The 17,049-nt window shown below is 37.9% G+C and overlaps 1 protein-coding gene and 1 long non-coding RNA gene across 5 annotated transcripts in view; both read right to left on the reverse strand.

Moving 5' to 3' along the window:
* Positions 1–17,049, reverse strand: part of CMC1 (C-X9-C motif containing 1) — a 79,068-nt gene that overhangs the window by 40,398 nt on the left and 21,621 nt on the right. For 3 of the 4 annotated variants that reach the window (XM_067005856.1, XM_059077436.2, XM_067005858.1), the window contains exon 2: positions 16,647–16,736. In XM_067005856.1, coding sequence (XP_066861957.1) covers positions 16,647–16,736 — 90 coding nt within the window. The remainder of the gene's footprint in view (positions 1–16,646; positions 16,737–17,049) is intronic. The other variant, XM_067005857.1, reaches the window with a different exon arrangement.
* Positions 10,493–12,707, reverse strand: LOC136791995 (uncharacterized). Its single transcript, XR_010835018.1, has 2 exons — positions 12,596–12,707; positions 10,493–10,804 (listed from the first exon to the last, which is right to left on the reverse strand). It is a non-coding gene; the product is annotated as an uncharacterized lncRNA (long non-coding RNA).

The following is a 17,049-nucleotide window of genomic DNA, read 5'->3' on the forward strand; positions in this document are numbered from 1 at the left end:
CGCCTCTGCATGTAGGTCGCCTGAGGGCGTCTGTTCTTCGCTCAGACAGGATGGGGTGAAAGGAGCAGCTGCTTTGGGGGATCTGGCTCACTCAGGCTGTGGGGAGGGAGGGGTACGGAGTAAGGGGCGAGGCTGCAGTGGCAGAGGTCAGCATGACGTTGCACCAGCCTGAGGCGCACCGTGTGTTCTCCTGGGGAAGTTGTCCCTGGATCATGGGACCCTGGCAGTGGCGGGCTGCACAGGCTCCTGGGAGGGGAGGTGTGTATAGTGACCTGTGCTTGCACACAGGCTTCTTGGTGGCTGCAGCAGCAGCCTTAGCATCTCATGCCTGTCCCTGGGGTCTGTGCTGATAGCCGCGGCTCACGCCGGTGTCTGGAGCTCCTTTAAGCAGTGCGCTTAATCTCCCCTCCTCTTGCACCAGGAAACAAAGAGGTAAGAAGTAGTCTCTTGCCTCTTTGGCAATCCCAGACCTTTTCCCGGACTCCCTCCCACCTAGCTGCGGCGCACTAGCCCCCTTCAGGCTGTATTCACACAGTCAACCCCGGTCCTCTCCCTGGGATCTGACCGAAGCCAGAGCCTCAGCTCCCAGACCCGACCCATCCCAGCAGGCGAGCAGACAAGTCTCTCGGGCTGGTGAGTGCTGGTCGGCACTGATCCTTTGTGCGGGAATCTCTCCACTTTGCTCTCTGCACCCCTGTTGCTCCACTCTCCTCCGTGGCTCTGAAGTTTCCCCCCCACCACCCTGTCTCCACAAGTGAAGGGGCTTCCTAGTGTGCAGAAACCTTTCTTCCTTCACAGTTCCCTCCCACTGGCACAGTCCCATCCCTATTCTTTTATCTGTTTTTTTCTTTTGCCCTACCCAGGTACGTGGAGAGTTTCTTGCCTTTTGGGAGGTCTGAGGTCTTCTGCCAGTGTTCAGCAGGTGTTCTGTAGGAGGTGTTCCACATGTAGATGTATTTCTGATGTAACTGTGGAGAGGAAGGTGATCTCCACGTCCTACTCTTCCGCCATCTTGAAGCTCCTCCTGTAGACAGTTTTTGACTATAAATGTGTCATTACACAAGGCCTGCCTTGCAGCCAGGCATCACTGGGGGCTGCTCACCTGCTGTGCTCAGGGCCAGGACCACCACAGTGGGGAGGGTAGAGGACAGGCACAGATTGGTTAAGGACCACATCTCCAAGTCAGAATAACTGTCTTAACTGAAGTTGTAAAGTAATTACTCACGTGATATCCTGTGAATTCAGGGATCTGAGACAACCACAAATCAAATCTCTGCTCACGTAGATTAGAATCTAGATTTGAAATCTGACAAACCAAAGAATGTGGTGATGAAACACAGAGGAGAGACCATTACGGAGGGTGAAGTTTGTGTGCCATGAGGTTAGTGATTTTCTTAACAGGAAAGAGGGAAAGGGGGTAGCCATGTAATTTACAGGATAAAAGGGGATAGGGGTTGAAGACTGCAAAAGTATACTTGGTTTATCACTTCCTAAGACAAGTTTGCTAAGAATCTTTGGCGCTCTGGAAAAGAATTTGAAGGCTGGCCTACATATTTGGGGCTCATCCTCCATGATGGAAGTAAGGGAAATATTCAGGAAACAGAAAACATACACACAAAAACTAAGAATAGCTACAACAACAGAACAACCAAAACATATATAGTTAATATGAAAAAGAGTACCCCAGGGAGTGAAGTAGGTAATTTTAATATATTCAAAATGACCTGAGAATGGAGTAAAACCCATATGGCTCATTACTATACGCTGCTTTAAGGGGCAAGTCTGTGCCTTTGGCTAATCCCTGTTTCTTAACCTTGGTTGCACACTGAAATCACCTCAGGAGCTTTTAAAAATAAAAATACTAACACCTTCCTTTGAAGAGAGAAACCTGTGCATTGGTATTTTTAAAAAGATTCCCAGATAATTCTGATGTACAGCAGGGGTTGAGGACCACTGATTTGGCCTATGTGAGAGATGAAGATCAAATGCACTTCAATCAGCAGGGCAGAGGAGAGGTTCCACTGTAAGAATGTGATGAGTTCAATTTCATCATCTGAATAGATCTGACCAGGGAAGATGTGTTAGGAAAAGATAACACAGAAGAAATCGCATGAGGCCTTCATCACTGAGGCACTGGACAAATAGGTCCACTCTGAAAATCAAGGGGTACTAACAAAGAGTTCCTTAATACATTCAACAATATGGTCTGCTGAGGCCAAAATAAGAGAAAAACAAACAGTTCAGATTTTTCACAGTAGTATATCCAAAAGTATGGATGTTTGTTACATTGGATATTTAAAATCACCAATATACCCAACACTCAAAAACAACTTCTGTTAACATTTCTTCATAGCTCTCTCTCTCCATACTATTAGTCATAATTTTGGTTTAAACATTTATTTCATAACTATCCCCCCTACCATACTTAAACTCCATAAGGATGCAGACTGACTTGGTTTCAGTCATGCTTATGTACACAGCACAGTGCTAGGTACACAGCAAGTGCTCATAAGAATTTATGGAATTAGTTAATTTTGGTAAGCTCTTCTGTATTTTTTTAAAACTTAATTTAAATAAACTAGGGATCAGGAAATTTTTTCAGTAAAGAGGCATATGGTGAATATTTTAGGCTTTGTGAGCTATGTTGTCTCTGCTGCACTACTCACATCTAATACAGCAGCATGAGAGCAGCCACAGGCAACACCTAGGTTGTGCTCCAATAAAAGAGAGACAGGCAGAGGGAATGGTTTGACCACTGTAGACCATCAACCCTGGATGAAAATGATATATTATGCTAGACTCTCACATCAATAATGCATCATTATTATCACAAATGTGTGTATATCATCATTTCTAGTACCATAATTTTTAAAACCAATCAGACTCTGTTGACATCTAAGTTTTTGACAATATTTTATATTATATACAATGCTATGTCACATCTCTGATAATTTCCTTAAGACACATTCCTACCAATAGAGTTGCTAGGTGAAGCAGTAGCCACATTTATGAATTTTTGTTAATTATTTAAAATACTCACAAACCCTTCCTGACATCATGCTCATCTATATCCCAAGCAAGCAGTGTAAATACCTGCATCTCCAAAGCCTCATCAACATTATACATCATATATGTTTTCTTACCCACAAATACTTTATTATGCACACGATTAGAGTTCTATATTTACTTTTTCTTATTAGATGACATTTATATACAGTGAAATAAACAAATCTTAAATACAGCACTCAACAAAAGCATACACCTGTGCAACACAAATCAACAAAATACAGAACATTAAAATCATTCCAGAAAGCTCCTTAAAAGTCCCTTTCCAATCAGTACCTATCCCACTAGCACCCCAACAGTACCACCATCGTTTGGATTAGTGGAGCCTATTCTAGAACACCATGTAAAGTTGCCTGTTCTAAAATATAATATTTTTTAAACGTATGTACTCTATTTCTTTCATATTTACATTGCATCCAGAGAGACAGTTTTGAGATTCATCTCTGCTATTAACACTATAACACTAGTTTATTCCATTTTACTGCTGACTAGTATCCACTGCATGAGTATACCACAGTCTACCCCTTCTCCTTTGGAAAGATACCTGGGTTATTTTCAATTTTTGGCTATTTGAATAAGCTACTATAAGTATTAATTGTACAGAAATGAAACATAAGTTTCATTTCTTCTGGGTAGAGTTGCTGGGTCAGCAGGCAGGTGTATGTTTAGTGAATGCTATCAGTGTTTTCATGGTAGCCATTCTGGTAGGTATGCAATATCCAATTACGTAAAGGTTACTATCTTTATGATATTTTCCTACAGGTCCCTGCAATTCAGTTCATTTTGAATCTTTTTTTCTCTGTTCTTTAGATTGACTATTTCTATTGATCTATCTCTAGATTCATGACTCCTTCTGCCATTTTGATTCCAAAGTTTTTACACCAGATATTGTATATTCTCAGTTCTAGAATTTTGATTTGGGTCTTTTTTATTGTTCCAGATTCTCTTAAGATTTGTCTTTTTATTCATTGCAATCATATCTTCCTTTAAATTCTTAAACATTTACAATGTCTGAGATAAAATCCTTGCCTGCTAATTCCAACATCTTAGTAATCTTGAAGTTAGCCTCTGATGATTCTTTTTTTAAGAATGGGTCATATTTTCCTGTTTCTGTGTACACTGAATAATTTGGCATTGATCATGAATATTGTGAATGATATCACGTAAAAAGTCTGGATTCTGTTGTTTCTCAAGAATTTTTTTTTTTCCTTTTTCACTTAAGCAGTCAATTTTCTTTGCTGAACTCAAATGCAGAAGCCTGTCTCCCAGGCAATGTATAGTGGGTAGCAGCTCAATTTTTGGTTCAGTTCTTTTAGCCTTAACTAAGCTACCTGTCATGTGGCCCATATGTAGTTTAGGACTGAGCCAGGGTTTATGCACAGAATTTAATGCTCCTCTTCTCTGGTTTGATCCTTGTTGGGATTTATGCTCTTCCCCTTCCCTCCATGTATAAATACAAACTTGCCAGGGCCTGCAGTTATGCCAAACCCTGTGCTTGGTTCTTCAAACCATCAAGACTAACACGTTTTTGTTTTTGTTTTGGTCAGAGTCTCAGCCGCCCTACAGGACAGAGAATGACCCAGTCCTACTCCCTTCCTTCAATGTTTGACTCCCCTTTGATTTCCATCTGCTTTTGTTTACCCTCCAATGCCTTCAGGTAGTTGTCTTTAATATATTGTTTTCTACATAAGGATGTGTGTGATAAGAGTTAGTAGGCCAGGCCAGAAGCAGAAAGTCTCCATTATGAATTTTTAAATCATATCAAGTTTACAGGTTACATATATTAATACTGGGTGTGGTGTGCAATTAACCCACTGAAAGTAAGAGCATGTTTAATAATATACTTAATAATATGTAATTTATCAGAAATGTATATGTAATTTATCAGGAAGAAACTTTGTGTCCTTTGCTCATTTTTTAAACTGGATATTCACTGATTCCTTACAGACAGTAAATATTTATATACTAAGGATATCAAATCTTTGTCACATATGTTAGAAATATTTTCCTAGTTTGTGACTTTTCTTTCTATTATGTTTATAGAATGTAACATACAGAAAAATTTACTTTTTCCATATTTATAGTTTTGTTGTATTATAAAACATAACATGATTCTTTATAGGTTTATTTTTTAAAGAAATATATGTTCATTATGGAGAACAATCTATAAAAATAAAAAAATCACCCATAATCCACACTCTTCCTCCCATAGCCCTTTATGGTTATTTTTAAAAGTTGGGTACATGTGCTCCCAGTCATTTGGAAGTTTACTTAACATTATCTGCTGAAGCTGAAATTATACACATTTTGACCCAGAAATCCCATTATTAAGTAAACAACAGAAATGCATGCACACAGGTACCAAAGACCATGAACAAGGATGGTTATAGGGACATTATTTGTATAAAACCAGAAATGACCTAAATATCCATCACAGCAGGATAGATGAATGGCACACATTTATATCATGGTGCTACGTGACAATGAAAATGAAGGAACTGTTACTACATGCAAGGACATGGATGAATCTCACGAAGTTGAGTAAAAGAAGTCAGACACAAGAGCACATACCATATGACTCCATTTAAATTAAAAAACAGGCAAACTAATCTATGCAGTTTGTAGTTTTCCTCCTTTTGGAAGGAGGAAAAGGACAGTGTTTGGAAGGGAACACAAAGAAGGCTGGCTTCTGGTCATTTCTGCTTCTTGACCTCAATAATGGTTACACAGATGTTTACTCTGTCATAATTCATCAAGCTATGTACTTATAATTTGCACATACAGGACATATAAAAAGCTTATTTCAAGAAAGTAATGTTTTCATTTTGGAGAAAATGAAAAAAACTACAAGTAGGAAAAGAAATAACCTATGATCCACCTTTTTCCTTCCCATATTTCCAGGTATTATTATTAAATTTTGAATGTATTTTTTTCTATATGAATCTATCATTTTGTTATAATTAGGATAATAAGAATACTAGGTATACAATTTTATATCATGCTTTTTAAAACTCAGCATTATGAACGTGTTCAGATTTGTTAATAATCCTTCATAAAATCAACTAGTAATTACCACATAATATTTTGAGTGTATTTTTCTTTTCTTTTTTTTTTTTTTGCTGTATGTGGGCCTCTCACTGTTGTGGTCTCTCCCGTTGCGGAGCACAGGCTCCGGACGCGCAGGCTCAGCGGCCATGGCTCACGGGCCCAGCCGCTCTGCGGCACGTGGGATCCTCCCAGACCGGGGCATGAACCCGTGTCCCCTGCATCGGCAGACGGACTCTCAACCACTGCGCCACCAGGGAAGCCCTTGAGTGTATTTTTCATAAGATTAACGAGGTAATAAAAATCAAGAAGACTTTCAATTTCACTAAAAACTAAACATCAAAAAGTATTGTTTTTTTTTTTAATTGGGGTATAGTTGTTTCACAATGTTGTGTTAGTTTCTACTGTACAGTGAAGTGAATCAGCTATATGTATACATATATCCCCTCTTTTTCAGATTTCCTTCCCATTTAGGTCACCACAGAGCATTGAGTAGAGTTCCCTGTGTTATACAGCAGGTTTTTATTAGTTATCTATTTTATACATATTAGTGTATATATGTCAATCCCATTCTCCCAATTCATCCCGTCCCCACCTTCCCCACTTGGTGTCCATATGTTTGTTCTCTACTTCTACCTCATAAACAGGTTCATCTGTACCATTTTTCTAGATTCCACATGTATGCGTTAATATACGATATTTGCTTTTCCCTCTCTGACTTACTTCACTCTGTATGACAGTCTCTAGGTCCATCCACATCTCTACAAATGCCCCCATTTCATTCCTTTTTATGGCTGAGTAATATTCTGTTGTATATATGTACCACATCTTTATCCATTAATCTGTAGATGGGCATTTAGGCTGCTTCCATGACCTGGCTATCATAAATAGTGCTGCAGTGAACGTTGGGGTGCATGTGTCTTTTTGAATTATGTTTTTCTCCGGGTATGTAACCAGTAGTGGGATTGCTGGGTCATATGGTAATTCTATTTTTAGTTTTTTTTTTAGGAATCGCCATATTGTTCTCCATAGTGGCTGTTATCAATTTACATTCCCACCAACAGTACAAGAGGGTCCCTTTTCTCCACACCCTCTCCAGCATTTACTGTTTGTAGATTTTTTGATAATGGCCATTCTGACCAGTGTGAGGTGATACCTCATTGTAGTTTTGTAAATTATAAAAATAAACATTTAAGTTCAACATGTACCTCAAATTATTATGCTATGTGAGTATGACCACATTTTTAATGAGTGAATGGTCTACAGTGTATATATGTTAGGGCTACAGTCCCCAAAAAGAGTGTTACAGAAGACAGCATTAGAGGTGTTCTCAGAAAATGAAGTGAATAATAAAAACTGCTTAAGCTATTGGAAGAAAGTAACTTTTCAATCTAGGTGAAGGCAGGGATAAATAATACATAGCAAACAAGATCCGTAACTAAAAAGCAGTTAACTACAAATAAACTAGCACGTAGGCCAAAAGGACAAGTACTAGACAATGCATATCATCACCTACCAAATCCACCACTCATGTCTGACACAGCACCAGTGTGCTGGGCAGCCACTTCCAACTCGTCAGAGTCGGCACAGAGAAATGGTATTTGCTGCCTTTGACCACTCGTCATTTGATACAAATGGCTACTTTAGCCTCTTCACTGTGTTGTGAGACCAGGTACCCAGGACCAGATACTGCAGCCAGCAGTACTGAAGGACAGTTTGATGAATTAACAAGTCAGTGTAATCAATATTTAATTCTGGAATGAAAGTGGTCCAGGTACAACCTTAAAACCAAGGAACAAAAATGTCAGTCTTGGGCTTCCCTGGTGGCGCAGTGGTTGAGAATCTACCTGATAATGCAGGGGACATGGGTTCGAGCCCTGGTCTGGGAGGATCCCACATGCCGCGGAGCAACTGGGCCCGTGAGCCGCAACTACTGAGCCTGCGTTGTCTGGAGCCTGTGCTCCGCAACAAGAGATGCCACGATAGTGAGAGGCCCGCACACCGCAATGAAGAGTGGCCCCTGCTTGCCAGAACTGGAAAAAGCCCTCGCACAGAAACGAAGACCCAACACAGCAAAAATAAATAAATTAATTAATAAAACTCCTTTAAAAAAAGGCAGTCTTTATCACTGTCCAAATTGACGTGTATCAAATGCACACCAAGAGAAATGACACTTACACAAAAATATTAGAAAAATACCAGAACCACCACAATTGGATAAACATTCGCCTCCTTTGTTTCCCTTGAAAAGAGTGATGAATTTTACTACCGTCCAATACAGTGGCTTCAAACTTAGACGTCTACCAGACACCTCAAAGTTCACGTCCAGAACTAGACTCCTCATCTATTAATCGCCAAACACTAAAATAAAATAATAAAATTTCTCCACACACAGGCTTCCCCATCTCTATTAACCACAACTCCATCCATTACTTGCTCAGGATAAGTAATAGGGAGTCGTCTTTTTCTCTCTTAACTCTGTCTTCAAAATACACCCTGGGTGCGCTCATTCTCACCATCTCCACCGTTACCACCCCTCCACTTCACCACCCTCTATCAGCTGGACCATCACAGTCACATCCCTAAACTGGCGTCCCTGGATCTGCCCTTGCCCCATCCCATCTACTCTTAACGCAGCAGCGAGTGATGCTAGCACATCACAGATCAGACCCCGTCTCCTTCCACTGCTCTAAGCCATCACTACCTTTCATTTGGCTCCTCAGTGCCCACAAGACCCTGATTCTATCCACTGTCATGCTCCTGAATGCTCACTTCCCGCTCTCCTCCTCACTCATCCCACCCTAACCACAAGGACCTTTCTGATGCTCCTCAAACATGCCAGCCGCATCCAGTGCCTCAGTATCTTTTCACGTGGTACTCCTGTTCACATCATTCCTCCCAGAGATACTGCACATCTCACTCCTTCACCTCCTACAAGAATTCTGTTCAAATGTCACCGTCTTAGTGAGACCCATGCTGACCACCTACTAAAAACTGTGGCCCCTTCTAACACCAGCACCCTCCCCACTGCCTTACCCAACTTTATTATTCTCCACGTCACTTATATTTACTTATAATAACTTACAATATTTATCACCCTCCTTCACTGAAATCTAAGGGCTATCATGGCAAATATCTTTGTCTGTTTTATTTACTGTTCATATAATGGTGACTACTAAGTGCGAAAAACTCAGTAAATGTTTTTGAATGACCACGTTCCATATAATACTAAGGGTCCATTCAAGTGCCTAAGAGAATCTGAAAATTCCATTTTGCTTTGTAAAAATATACTTTTAGTCATATAATAATTGATCAACACTAAAACATATGCAAATAGTATTATCAAATGCTAACAGTTTGGAGACAGCCAATATAATATGATGCCAGAAAACCTTGTTTATGGGCCTCAGAACAAAATTTTTCTATTATATCAATTTAATTGAACAATACTCTGAAAATCTGAGTAAATCATAAGAAATCATTACTATTTAGAACTACTTCCTGGGGCTTCCCTGGTGGCGCAGTGGTTGAGAGGCCGCTTGCCGATGCAGGGGACGTGGGTTCGTGCCCCGGTTCCGGGAAGATCCCACATGCTGCGGAGCGGCTGGGCCCGTGAGCCATGGCCACTGAGCCTGCGCATCGGAGCCTGTGCTCCACAACGGGAGAGGCCACAACAGTGAGAGGCCCGCGTACCGCAAAAAAAAAAAAAAAAAAAAAAAAAGAACTACTTCCTTATGTGATTTAGAATTTACTCTATATTTTGCATCCCTCAAAAATCTGAACCACAAAAATTAACTGGGAGATACATACTAGGCAACAACTGTTATAACATCTGATTTCAAATTTGCTTCCTGAAAATAATAATTGTTTTCATGTACTGACTCTGTAAATGTAACAAAATCAGTAACTTGCAATAATACACAAAAAAATACTGCTTTTATCTGTTTTAGCCATTACAGTTTGAAACAAATTCTAGCCCCATCCCAAAAAGAACTATTTTTTAAATAGTTCTAAACCTACCAATCTAGTGCATTCCAGGGTTCTGTACAAACCAAACTTCCCCTTTATTTTCCACAGACATACAAGATTTCTATAAGAATGTATTTAGTAAAAATATAACTATTTGTATTTGCAAGAAGTTTACCAGTCACAGGCTCTGATTAGAATCCCAATCACAACTCAAGGATCATCAGATTGCTTAAATGAAGTGTGATCTCATACTCAGATTTTATATACAAGGGCATGGTACTGTTTAAAGATGACACTTAGTTTTGGATTAATTGCTCATAAGATGAAAGGATTTAAGTCTATTACAGCAAAATAATTGAAAGTCGAATAGCTAGGAAACTAGGAAAATAATACAAACTTGTTAATACTGATAGAAGTTATAACTCACATTTTTATTAATAATATTTACTCATTTTAACAATTATTTCTAAGTTTCAAGCCATGTAATTTTTTGGTTTTGTGTTCAAATGTAGACTTTTCACTCTTATACCTTCAGAGATGAGTTGCATAAATCAGTTGTTAAAAGCACTAGATTCAGGCTTCCCTGGTGGCGCAGCGGTTGTGAGTCCGCCTGACGATGCAGGGGACACGGGCTTGTGCCCCGGTCCGGGAAGATCCCACATGCCGTGGAGCGGCTGGGCCCGTGAGCCATGGCTGCTGGGCCTGCACATCCGGAGCCTGTGCTCTGCAATGGGAGAGGCCGCAATAGTGAGAGGCCCGCGTACCGCAAAAAAAAAAAAAAAAAAGCACTAGATTCATCTGCTCTGACAATATTCCCTGCTAATTTAGTCAATTAAAGATTTAGCTGAAAGTGGCGGGGTGGGTGATGAACTGGGAGATTGGGATTGACATATATACACTAATATGCATAAAATGGATAACTAATAAGACCCTGCTGTATAAAAATAAATAAATAAAATTCAAAAAAAATTTAACTTAACTTCTAAAACTAAAACATAGTGCACCTTTCTTTGTGAAAGAAGAACTAGCCATTATTTTATTCAAGAGGAGTACTAATGTCCAATTACAGGTAATTTTATTACAAAATTGCCATTATTCAGAAACAAGACCAATAAGTCAAGACAATCATTAAGTCTTACAACAGAAGTGTGAATTAATAAATGTAACTAAGAACTACTAAGTCAATGAGCAATGACCATATCATATACTTTGCTCAGTTATTTTAAAAATCATTCAGCTGTACTTGTGACTTACAGAGGTCTATTATTCATGATACCACTGGCATGACATCAGGCCCAACATACATACATAATAACTTTGATTGAACAAATAATTATTTAATTAAGTATTATAAAGTTATTAAATACATAATAATTTTTACTGTGTCCATGTGCAGAAAAGAGTTACCATGGCAGGCCTGACACTGCTCTTGTTAGAAAGGCCTGCTTACAAGGCTGGCCCTTAGCTGGTGTCAGAACCTGAATTTGGGGAGCATTCCCACCATTACCTAATTGATGAGAGCTGCTCACTGCACCTAAACTGTCTGGGTAAACCACGTGGTTTGTGTTCAACACCTGCTTTCCTTCTGGGAATCTGGAATTTTGGTACATACCATGCGGAGGCTGCCACGTGACCGACTCCCAGTTAAAAGTCTGAGGACCAAGTCTCTAACGAGTTCCCCCGGAGACATTTCACACGTTGTCACAATTCAACCACGGTGGAATTAAGCTCATGCTGAGTGACGCTACCAGGAGAGAACTCTAGGAAGCTTGCACCTGGTTTCCTCTGGACTTTGTCCCATGTGCCTTTTCCCTTTGCTGGTTTTGCTCTAATAAATCTTAGCCATCAGTATGACTATATACTTAGTACTATGAGTTTTTGTAGTAAATCACCAAACTCAAGGGTGGTCTTGGGGACCCTGACACAGTCCAGTGTAGGTCCAAAGAAGAGGACTTGTGCCTTAAATCTCTTTATAATTCTCAGAATATATAACATACTCTTATACATAAAAGATACTCCTATTTTGTGATTTTATATATTATCCTCCTAACATATCCAAACCAGTCTAAAGATGTGTTGAAGTCTCTACTTCAGTGTGACTTAACATTGGTGAACCAGTTAAATGGCAAAAATACATGTGATAATACAAGTACAATTCAAACAACAAATGAAAAGTTTTGGGCAGGTTCAAGTAACAGAGTTGGATAGAAGATTGATTACTTTGACCATTTACAGTCTGCAGCCCTCCAATTTGTTTTAATGATGTCTTGATAGTTCTCTGCCTGCAAATATCCTAAAGAATATCCTAAGCATTCTTAATTTGAATTTCTTTTTTTGTTAATTCATCCATCTTTGGAATTTAGGAAAATATAACATATTTCAGTTGTGTGTGACTGATAAAGACAGCAGGCATTTTATCAAACTTTTGTGTTATTTAACGACAGTTCTGTGATGTGTCAAATAAACAATCCATGCTTCCTTATACTTTATACAATTCCTTTAGAACCAATCCTACCTATTGGCCAGTAGATCAAAAAGACTGCCACAGAAAACACTGATGCAAAAGAAACACTGAAATATGATAAAAGAAGGCCCAAGGGATGAAAGGAGTGAGTTGGAGAATATATCCAGGTTAAAGAAAGTTCCAGGCCACCCCTGATGTCAAAGTACTTTTCTGGTCTTGATCTGTCATAACAGAAAGAAAAACAGGTTCTTACTATTTTTAAGGCAAACTTCTTTACTCAGCATAGAGATGTTATATCAAATGCCAATTATGCATTTCAAAAAAGCAAAGAAATACAATGAATTTTTATAAAACACAGCAATTCAGTGACTTTCTTTCTTATGAAGGCTCTATTTCCAGAAAAAAAAATTTATAGCACTAGAATGCATACTTTACCATTGTGTATGACAAATAATATTTTTAAAAACATTACTAACATAGAAAATATAAATCATTAAATTAGTGAAGAGTCAAACGCATGGGAAAAGTCACAGAGTGGGAAGTAGCCTCCAGAGGTCATCAAACCATCCTCCTAAAACACCACACATTGGTTAAGTCCCCGATTCAAGAAAAAGCAATGATTCCACCATCACACTTGATGCAAAGGGACTTCTGTTTTGGCTTTTGGGAGGCGGGGAGACTGAGGGGAGAAAGGCAGAGACTGGCCATTCTAGAATTTTTCTTCCGTTCCATTCCCAGTGTATTCAGCATTCATTGTGTTACTTTGGTCGTTTACCACTAATACCACTGGCGAAAGAAGAACATTATGAATCTTTCTATTTAAATCCATTGTTCAATTGCCTTTCTTTTGATGTATGCTTTAGCAACAGAGTTTATAATCTTGTGAAAGTTTATGCAGTAGTGAGATCCAGATTCTCAATTCTGTACCTACCCAAGTCAAGCCATCTTTACTCATCAAATCAAAACTAAGTTATAAAGGAAAAAGTGATGAGCATTCTTTTTCTCTTCAAAAGGAAACAAAAAAAATCTATTTTATAAAGACAAAGATTCTCAAGTTGACACCAGTTTAATACAAACACTGCTTAACTGTCATCCAAAAGCTGAGATTTTCTTGTTTCAGGTTATAATTTTCATTACATGGAAATGGCAAAGTTACCATGACTTCATAAAAATTAACTGTAGAATTAGAATCATGTAATTATAGATAAAAGCTAAATTTTAGAAGTATCAGGGGCCATAACAATGAAACATTCTAAACATTATCCACTACTTAAAACAAATTTTAAGTGTGTTTAAACATAAGGTGAAATGTGCAATGCAGACTAAATCAGTGTAGAGTAAAACCCAATAGTGCACATATAGATAATGAAGGGATCAGGGAAGCTGGTTAAAACTTATAATGAAGAGAGAACTAGTAAGAATATAGCAACCTGGCTGAAATTGATATTCATTAGGGTACTCTTCACATCAATAGGGAGCATTTGGATGCTGTGGTCTTTATCAGTGTCCCAGCTGGTAATGGTTGAAGGTTAATGCCTTACCCCATTCTGTTCAATTTTCTATCCTAATTAGCCCTCCAAATCTATAGCTGTGAGCACCAAGTGTCTGTGCTCAAAAGAAACTAATTAATGCTAGCAAATTAGATCAAGTCCAAAGATCCAACAGCCAAACTCTTAGTTAAATGCTCCTTGTTAATAGGAAGTGTAGCTGTCAATAACTGCTGTTGGTGACTATAATGAGGCATCTTTTTTTTCATTGAAAGTGATTTCATTTCTCTTTGTCACTGGAAAAGCTGTTCCATTCCCTTCACAAACCTAAGTTGCTGGCAGCCTGACCCAATTCTTATGATGAGCCAGGTTGAAATGACATGAAAAAAAAAATCAAACAGAAAAGCTTTCCTACATAATCATGTTTCAGGCACTTAGCAGAAAATCAGATCATTTTTTAGAATTCCTGTATCTTTACTCAAGAACTGTACAATTAGGAGGCATAATGATTTTATGTGAAATCCTGTAATTATTTAATAAAACAAAGGTTATAAATAGTAAATAAACCACAATAGAAGTGTTCTGATTCTAAATTCCGTCTTATTGTTCAGTTTAAATGTAGCTGTTCTGCTCCCACTTGAGCAATGCCAGTTTATGTTCTCTCCTAATTCACATGGTTAAACAGGAAGATCATTCTTTTATAAAATAATCAATTTTAGATTTTAAAACACTGTTTTGGACCATATGGCCTGACAAAAAATCAATATATGATTATCTATAGAAATTCAAATATTCAAAGATCATTTGTTATAATGTGTTCTAGTAGGGACAAATGCATTGAAATAACTCAAATGGATCTCAAATTTTAAGATGCTCTCAGTCTTCAGAAGATTTTAAGTATGGTAAAAAAAAAAAAAAGTCAACATCCTAAGCAACTTAAGTTTTGATAAAGAAGCAAGAACTAAACATTTTCTTTTCTGTACCATTACAAAGTAATAGGTGTGTAACACAAATGTTTTAAAGTTATACTCTATTTCTTTCATTTCAAAGACCAAAAACAAAGTTTCATTGTCTAAGAGCAAAGCAAAGGTAGTTCCGAAACCCAAGCTCAACCATTTCACATTTTCATCTGAATCACGTAAGAAGTCTATAATTGAGTTATCTAGCTTTCTTTCATTCTAGATATCAGAATAACGTGTTACAAAACCCTATAATTTTATTATCCATTTTTAAGTTTTATCCTCCCTCATCTGAATCAGGATATTTTTTTAAAGTCCTATGAGGCAGGTGGAGGGTTACCTCTTGAGATAATCAGCATGACACCCGCTGACTCCAGGTGTGCACTGAACCCTACCCGCAGGTGCCAATGGAGTAACTTCTCCTGACATCTGGGGGTGGGGGAAAAGGAGGTACTCTGATTATACAACTAATTCATAATGAAAGCAAGACCATTAAATGATACTAATAAATTACTGATAACTTGTTAATAAATTTAATTACAGATGGATTTAATTCAAACCTAATTTATAGGTGGATTTAAAATGGAAATTGCTCATAATAAATCATTTAAGAAAAAGATATGACCATCACACAATGTCAATTCTGAGGAACTATTCTTTTATTGCCTTTGTCCATCAGTCCCAGAGGTCATTCTCTAAGGATATAGCATCTAAGGGACAGAAATGTGCCTAGCACCCAAATGTTATTGACACAGTCCCCAAACTACAGGTGACACAGCCTGGCTTCCCCTGGAGAAACCTGCAGGGGACTGCAGCCCATCAGCCCCACTAAGCATTATTGTGGTCCCTCAACGAAGGCTACAAGGGATGCCGGGAAAACAGTCCACGTCAGCACCATTTTACCACCGTTTCTTTGCCATGGACATTCCAAGAGGAAGATTTTTATTAAAAGACATTTCTACAATAATGCTGCTATCCGCTTTTCTAATTACCCATCATTTATGGGCTCATTTTTCATCTTCTATGCCTCTGTTTATATTTTTCACTATAATATTACATATTAATCAACATATCTCTAGATTTATAGAATAGACATATTTTATACTAAAAAACATTTTTCAAAGAATACACACATATGTGGGTGTCTAGTGCATGCATTTACATAAATATCTTCTGCTCAGAAATGTAAAATATAGAAAAATTTTAAAAAAGACTTGTAAGTACTACTGAGATTCCATTAACAGTTCAGTAATAGACAACGACGCCAAAGAAAATCATCTTAGACTATATTCCTATATGAATATGTTGACAGAGGAAAAACAGGCACACATTGCATTTGATGTTTCTTCTTTCCCTATCAGAATCACCAGAATAACTTGTTTCTCCAAAATACGAATACAAGTTTTTCTCTATATATAACTGTACTTCTGGGAAAAAATGCTTTTTACTAGGAATTTGGGAGAATATTTTTAAATTGTAAATGAATTGAACACTGCCTGGAAGTCCTGAAAGCTGAAATACTGGTATCTAAGTGAAAGGGTAAGAAGCAATTAATACATGTTAATTCACTGACTACTTGATTCCAAGGCTAAGGATTAAATTCAGATCATGTTATAAAAAACGTATTTGATCTTCATATGAATATTTGAATCTTACCTTGAACTTGTTCAGAACATCTCTCTCGGGCCTTTTCTCTCATTATTTTGGGGATCAAAACATCTTTTTCGACATGTCTGAGATGCTGCTCTGAAAAAAAAAAAAAAAAAAAAAAAAAAAAAACGATCTTCTTTTAATATAGTAAAGTCTCAGGTAAATCACCAGTTTAGGGGAAAAATAAGCACTCTGGTCTACTTAAAATAAAAAGCCTATGCAAATATATTAAAAAGTGACTCTTCTATGACCTCATGAAATTGTGATTCTTTAGTCGCTGAAAATCATTCTAAATATTGTTTTATATACAAAAGAAAAAAATGTGAGGTTGTAGGCAACATCTTTCTAAAACATTCTGCAAACTGTTGCAACACTTTTATTTGATAACACATTCCATGTAATCTTGACA

This window comes from Kogia breviceps, chromosome 10 (genome assembly GCF_026419965.1).
Source record: "Kogia breviceps isolate mKogBre1 chromosome 10, mKogBre1 haplotype 1, whole genome shotgun sequence".
NCBI classification, from domain to species: domain Eukaryota; kingdom Metazoa; phylum Chordata; class Mammalia; order Artiodactyla; family Physeteridae; genus Kogia; species Kogia breviceps.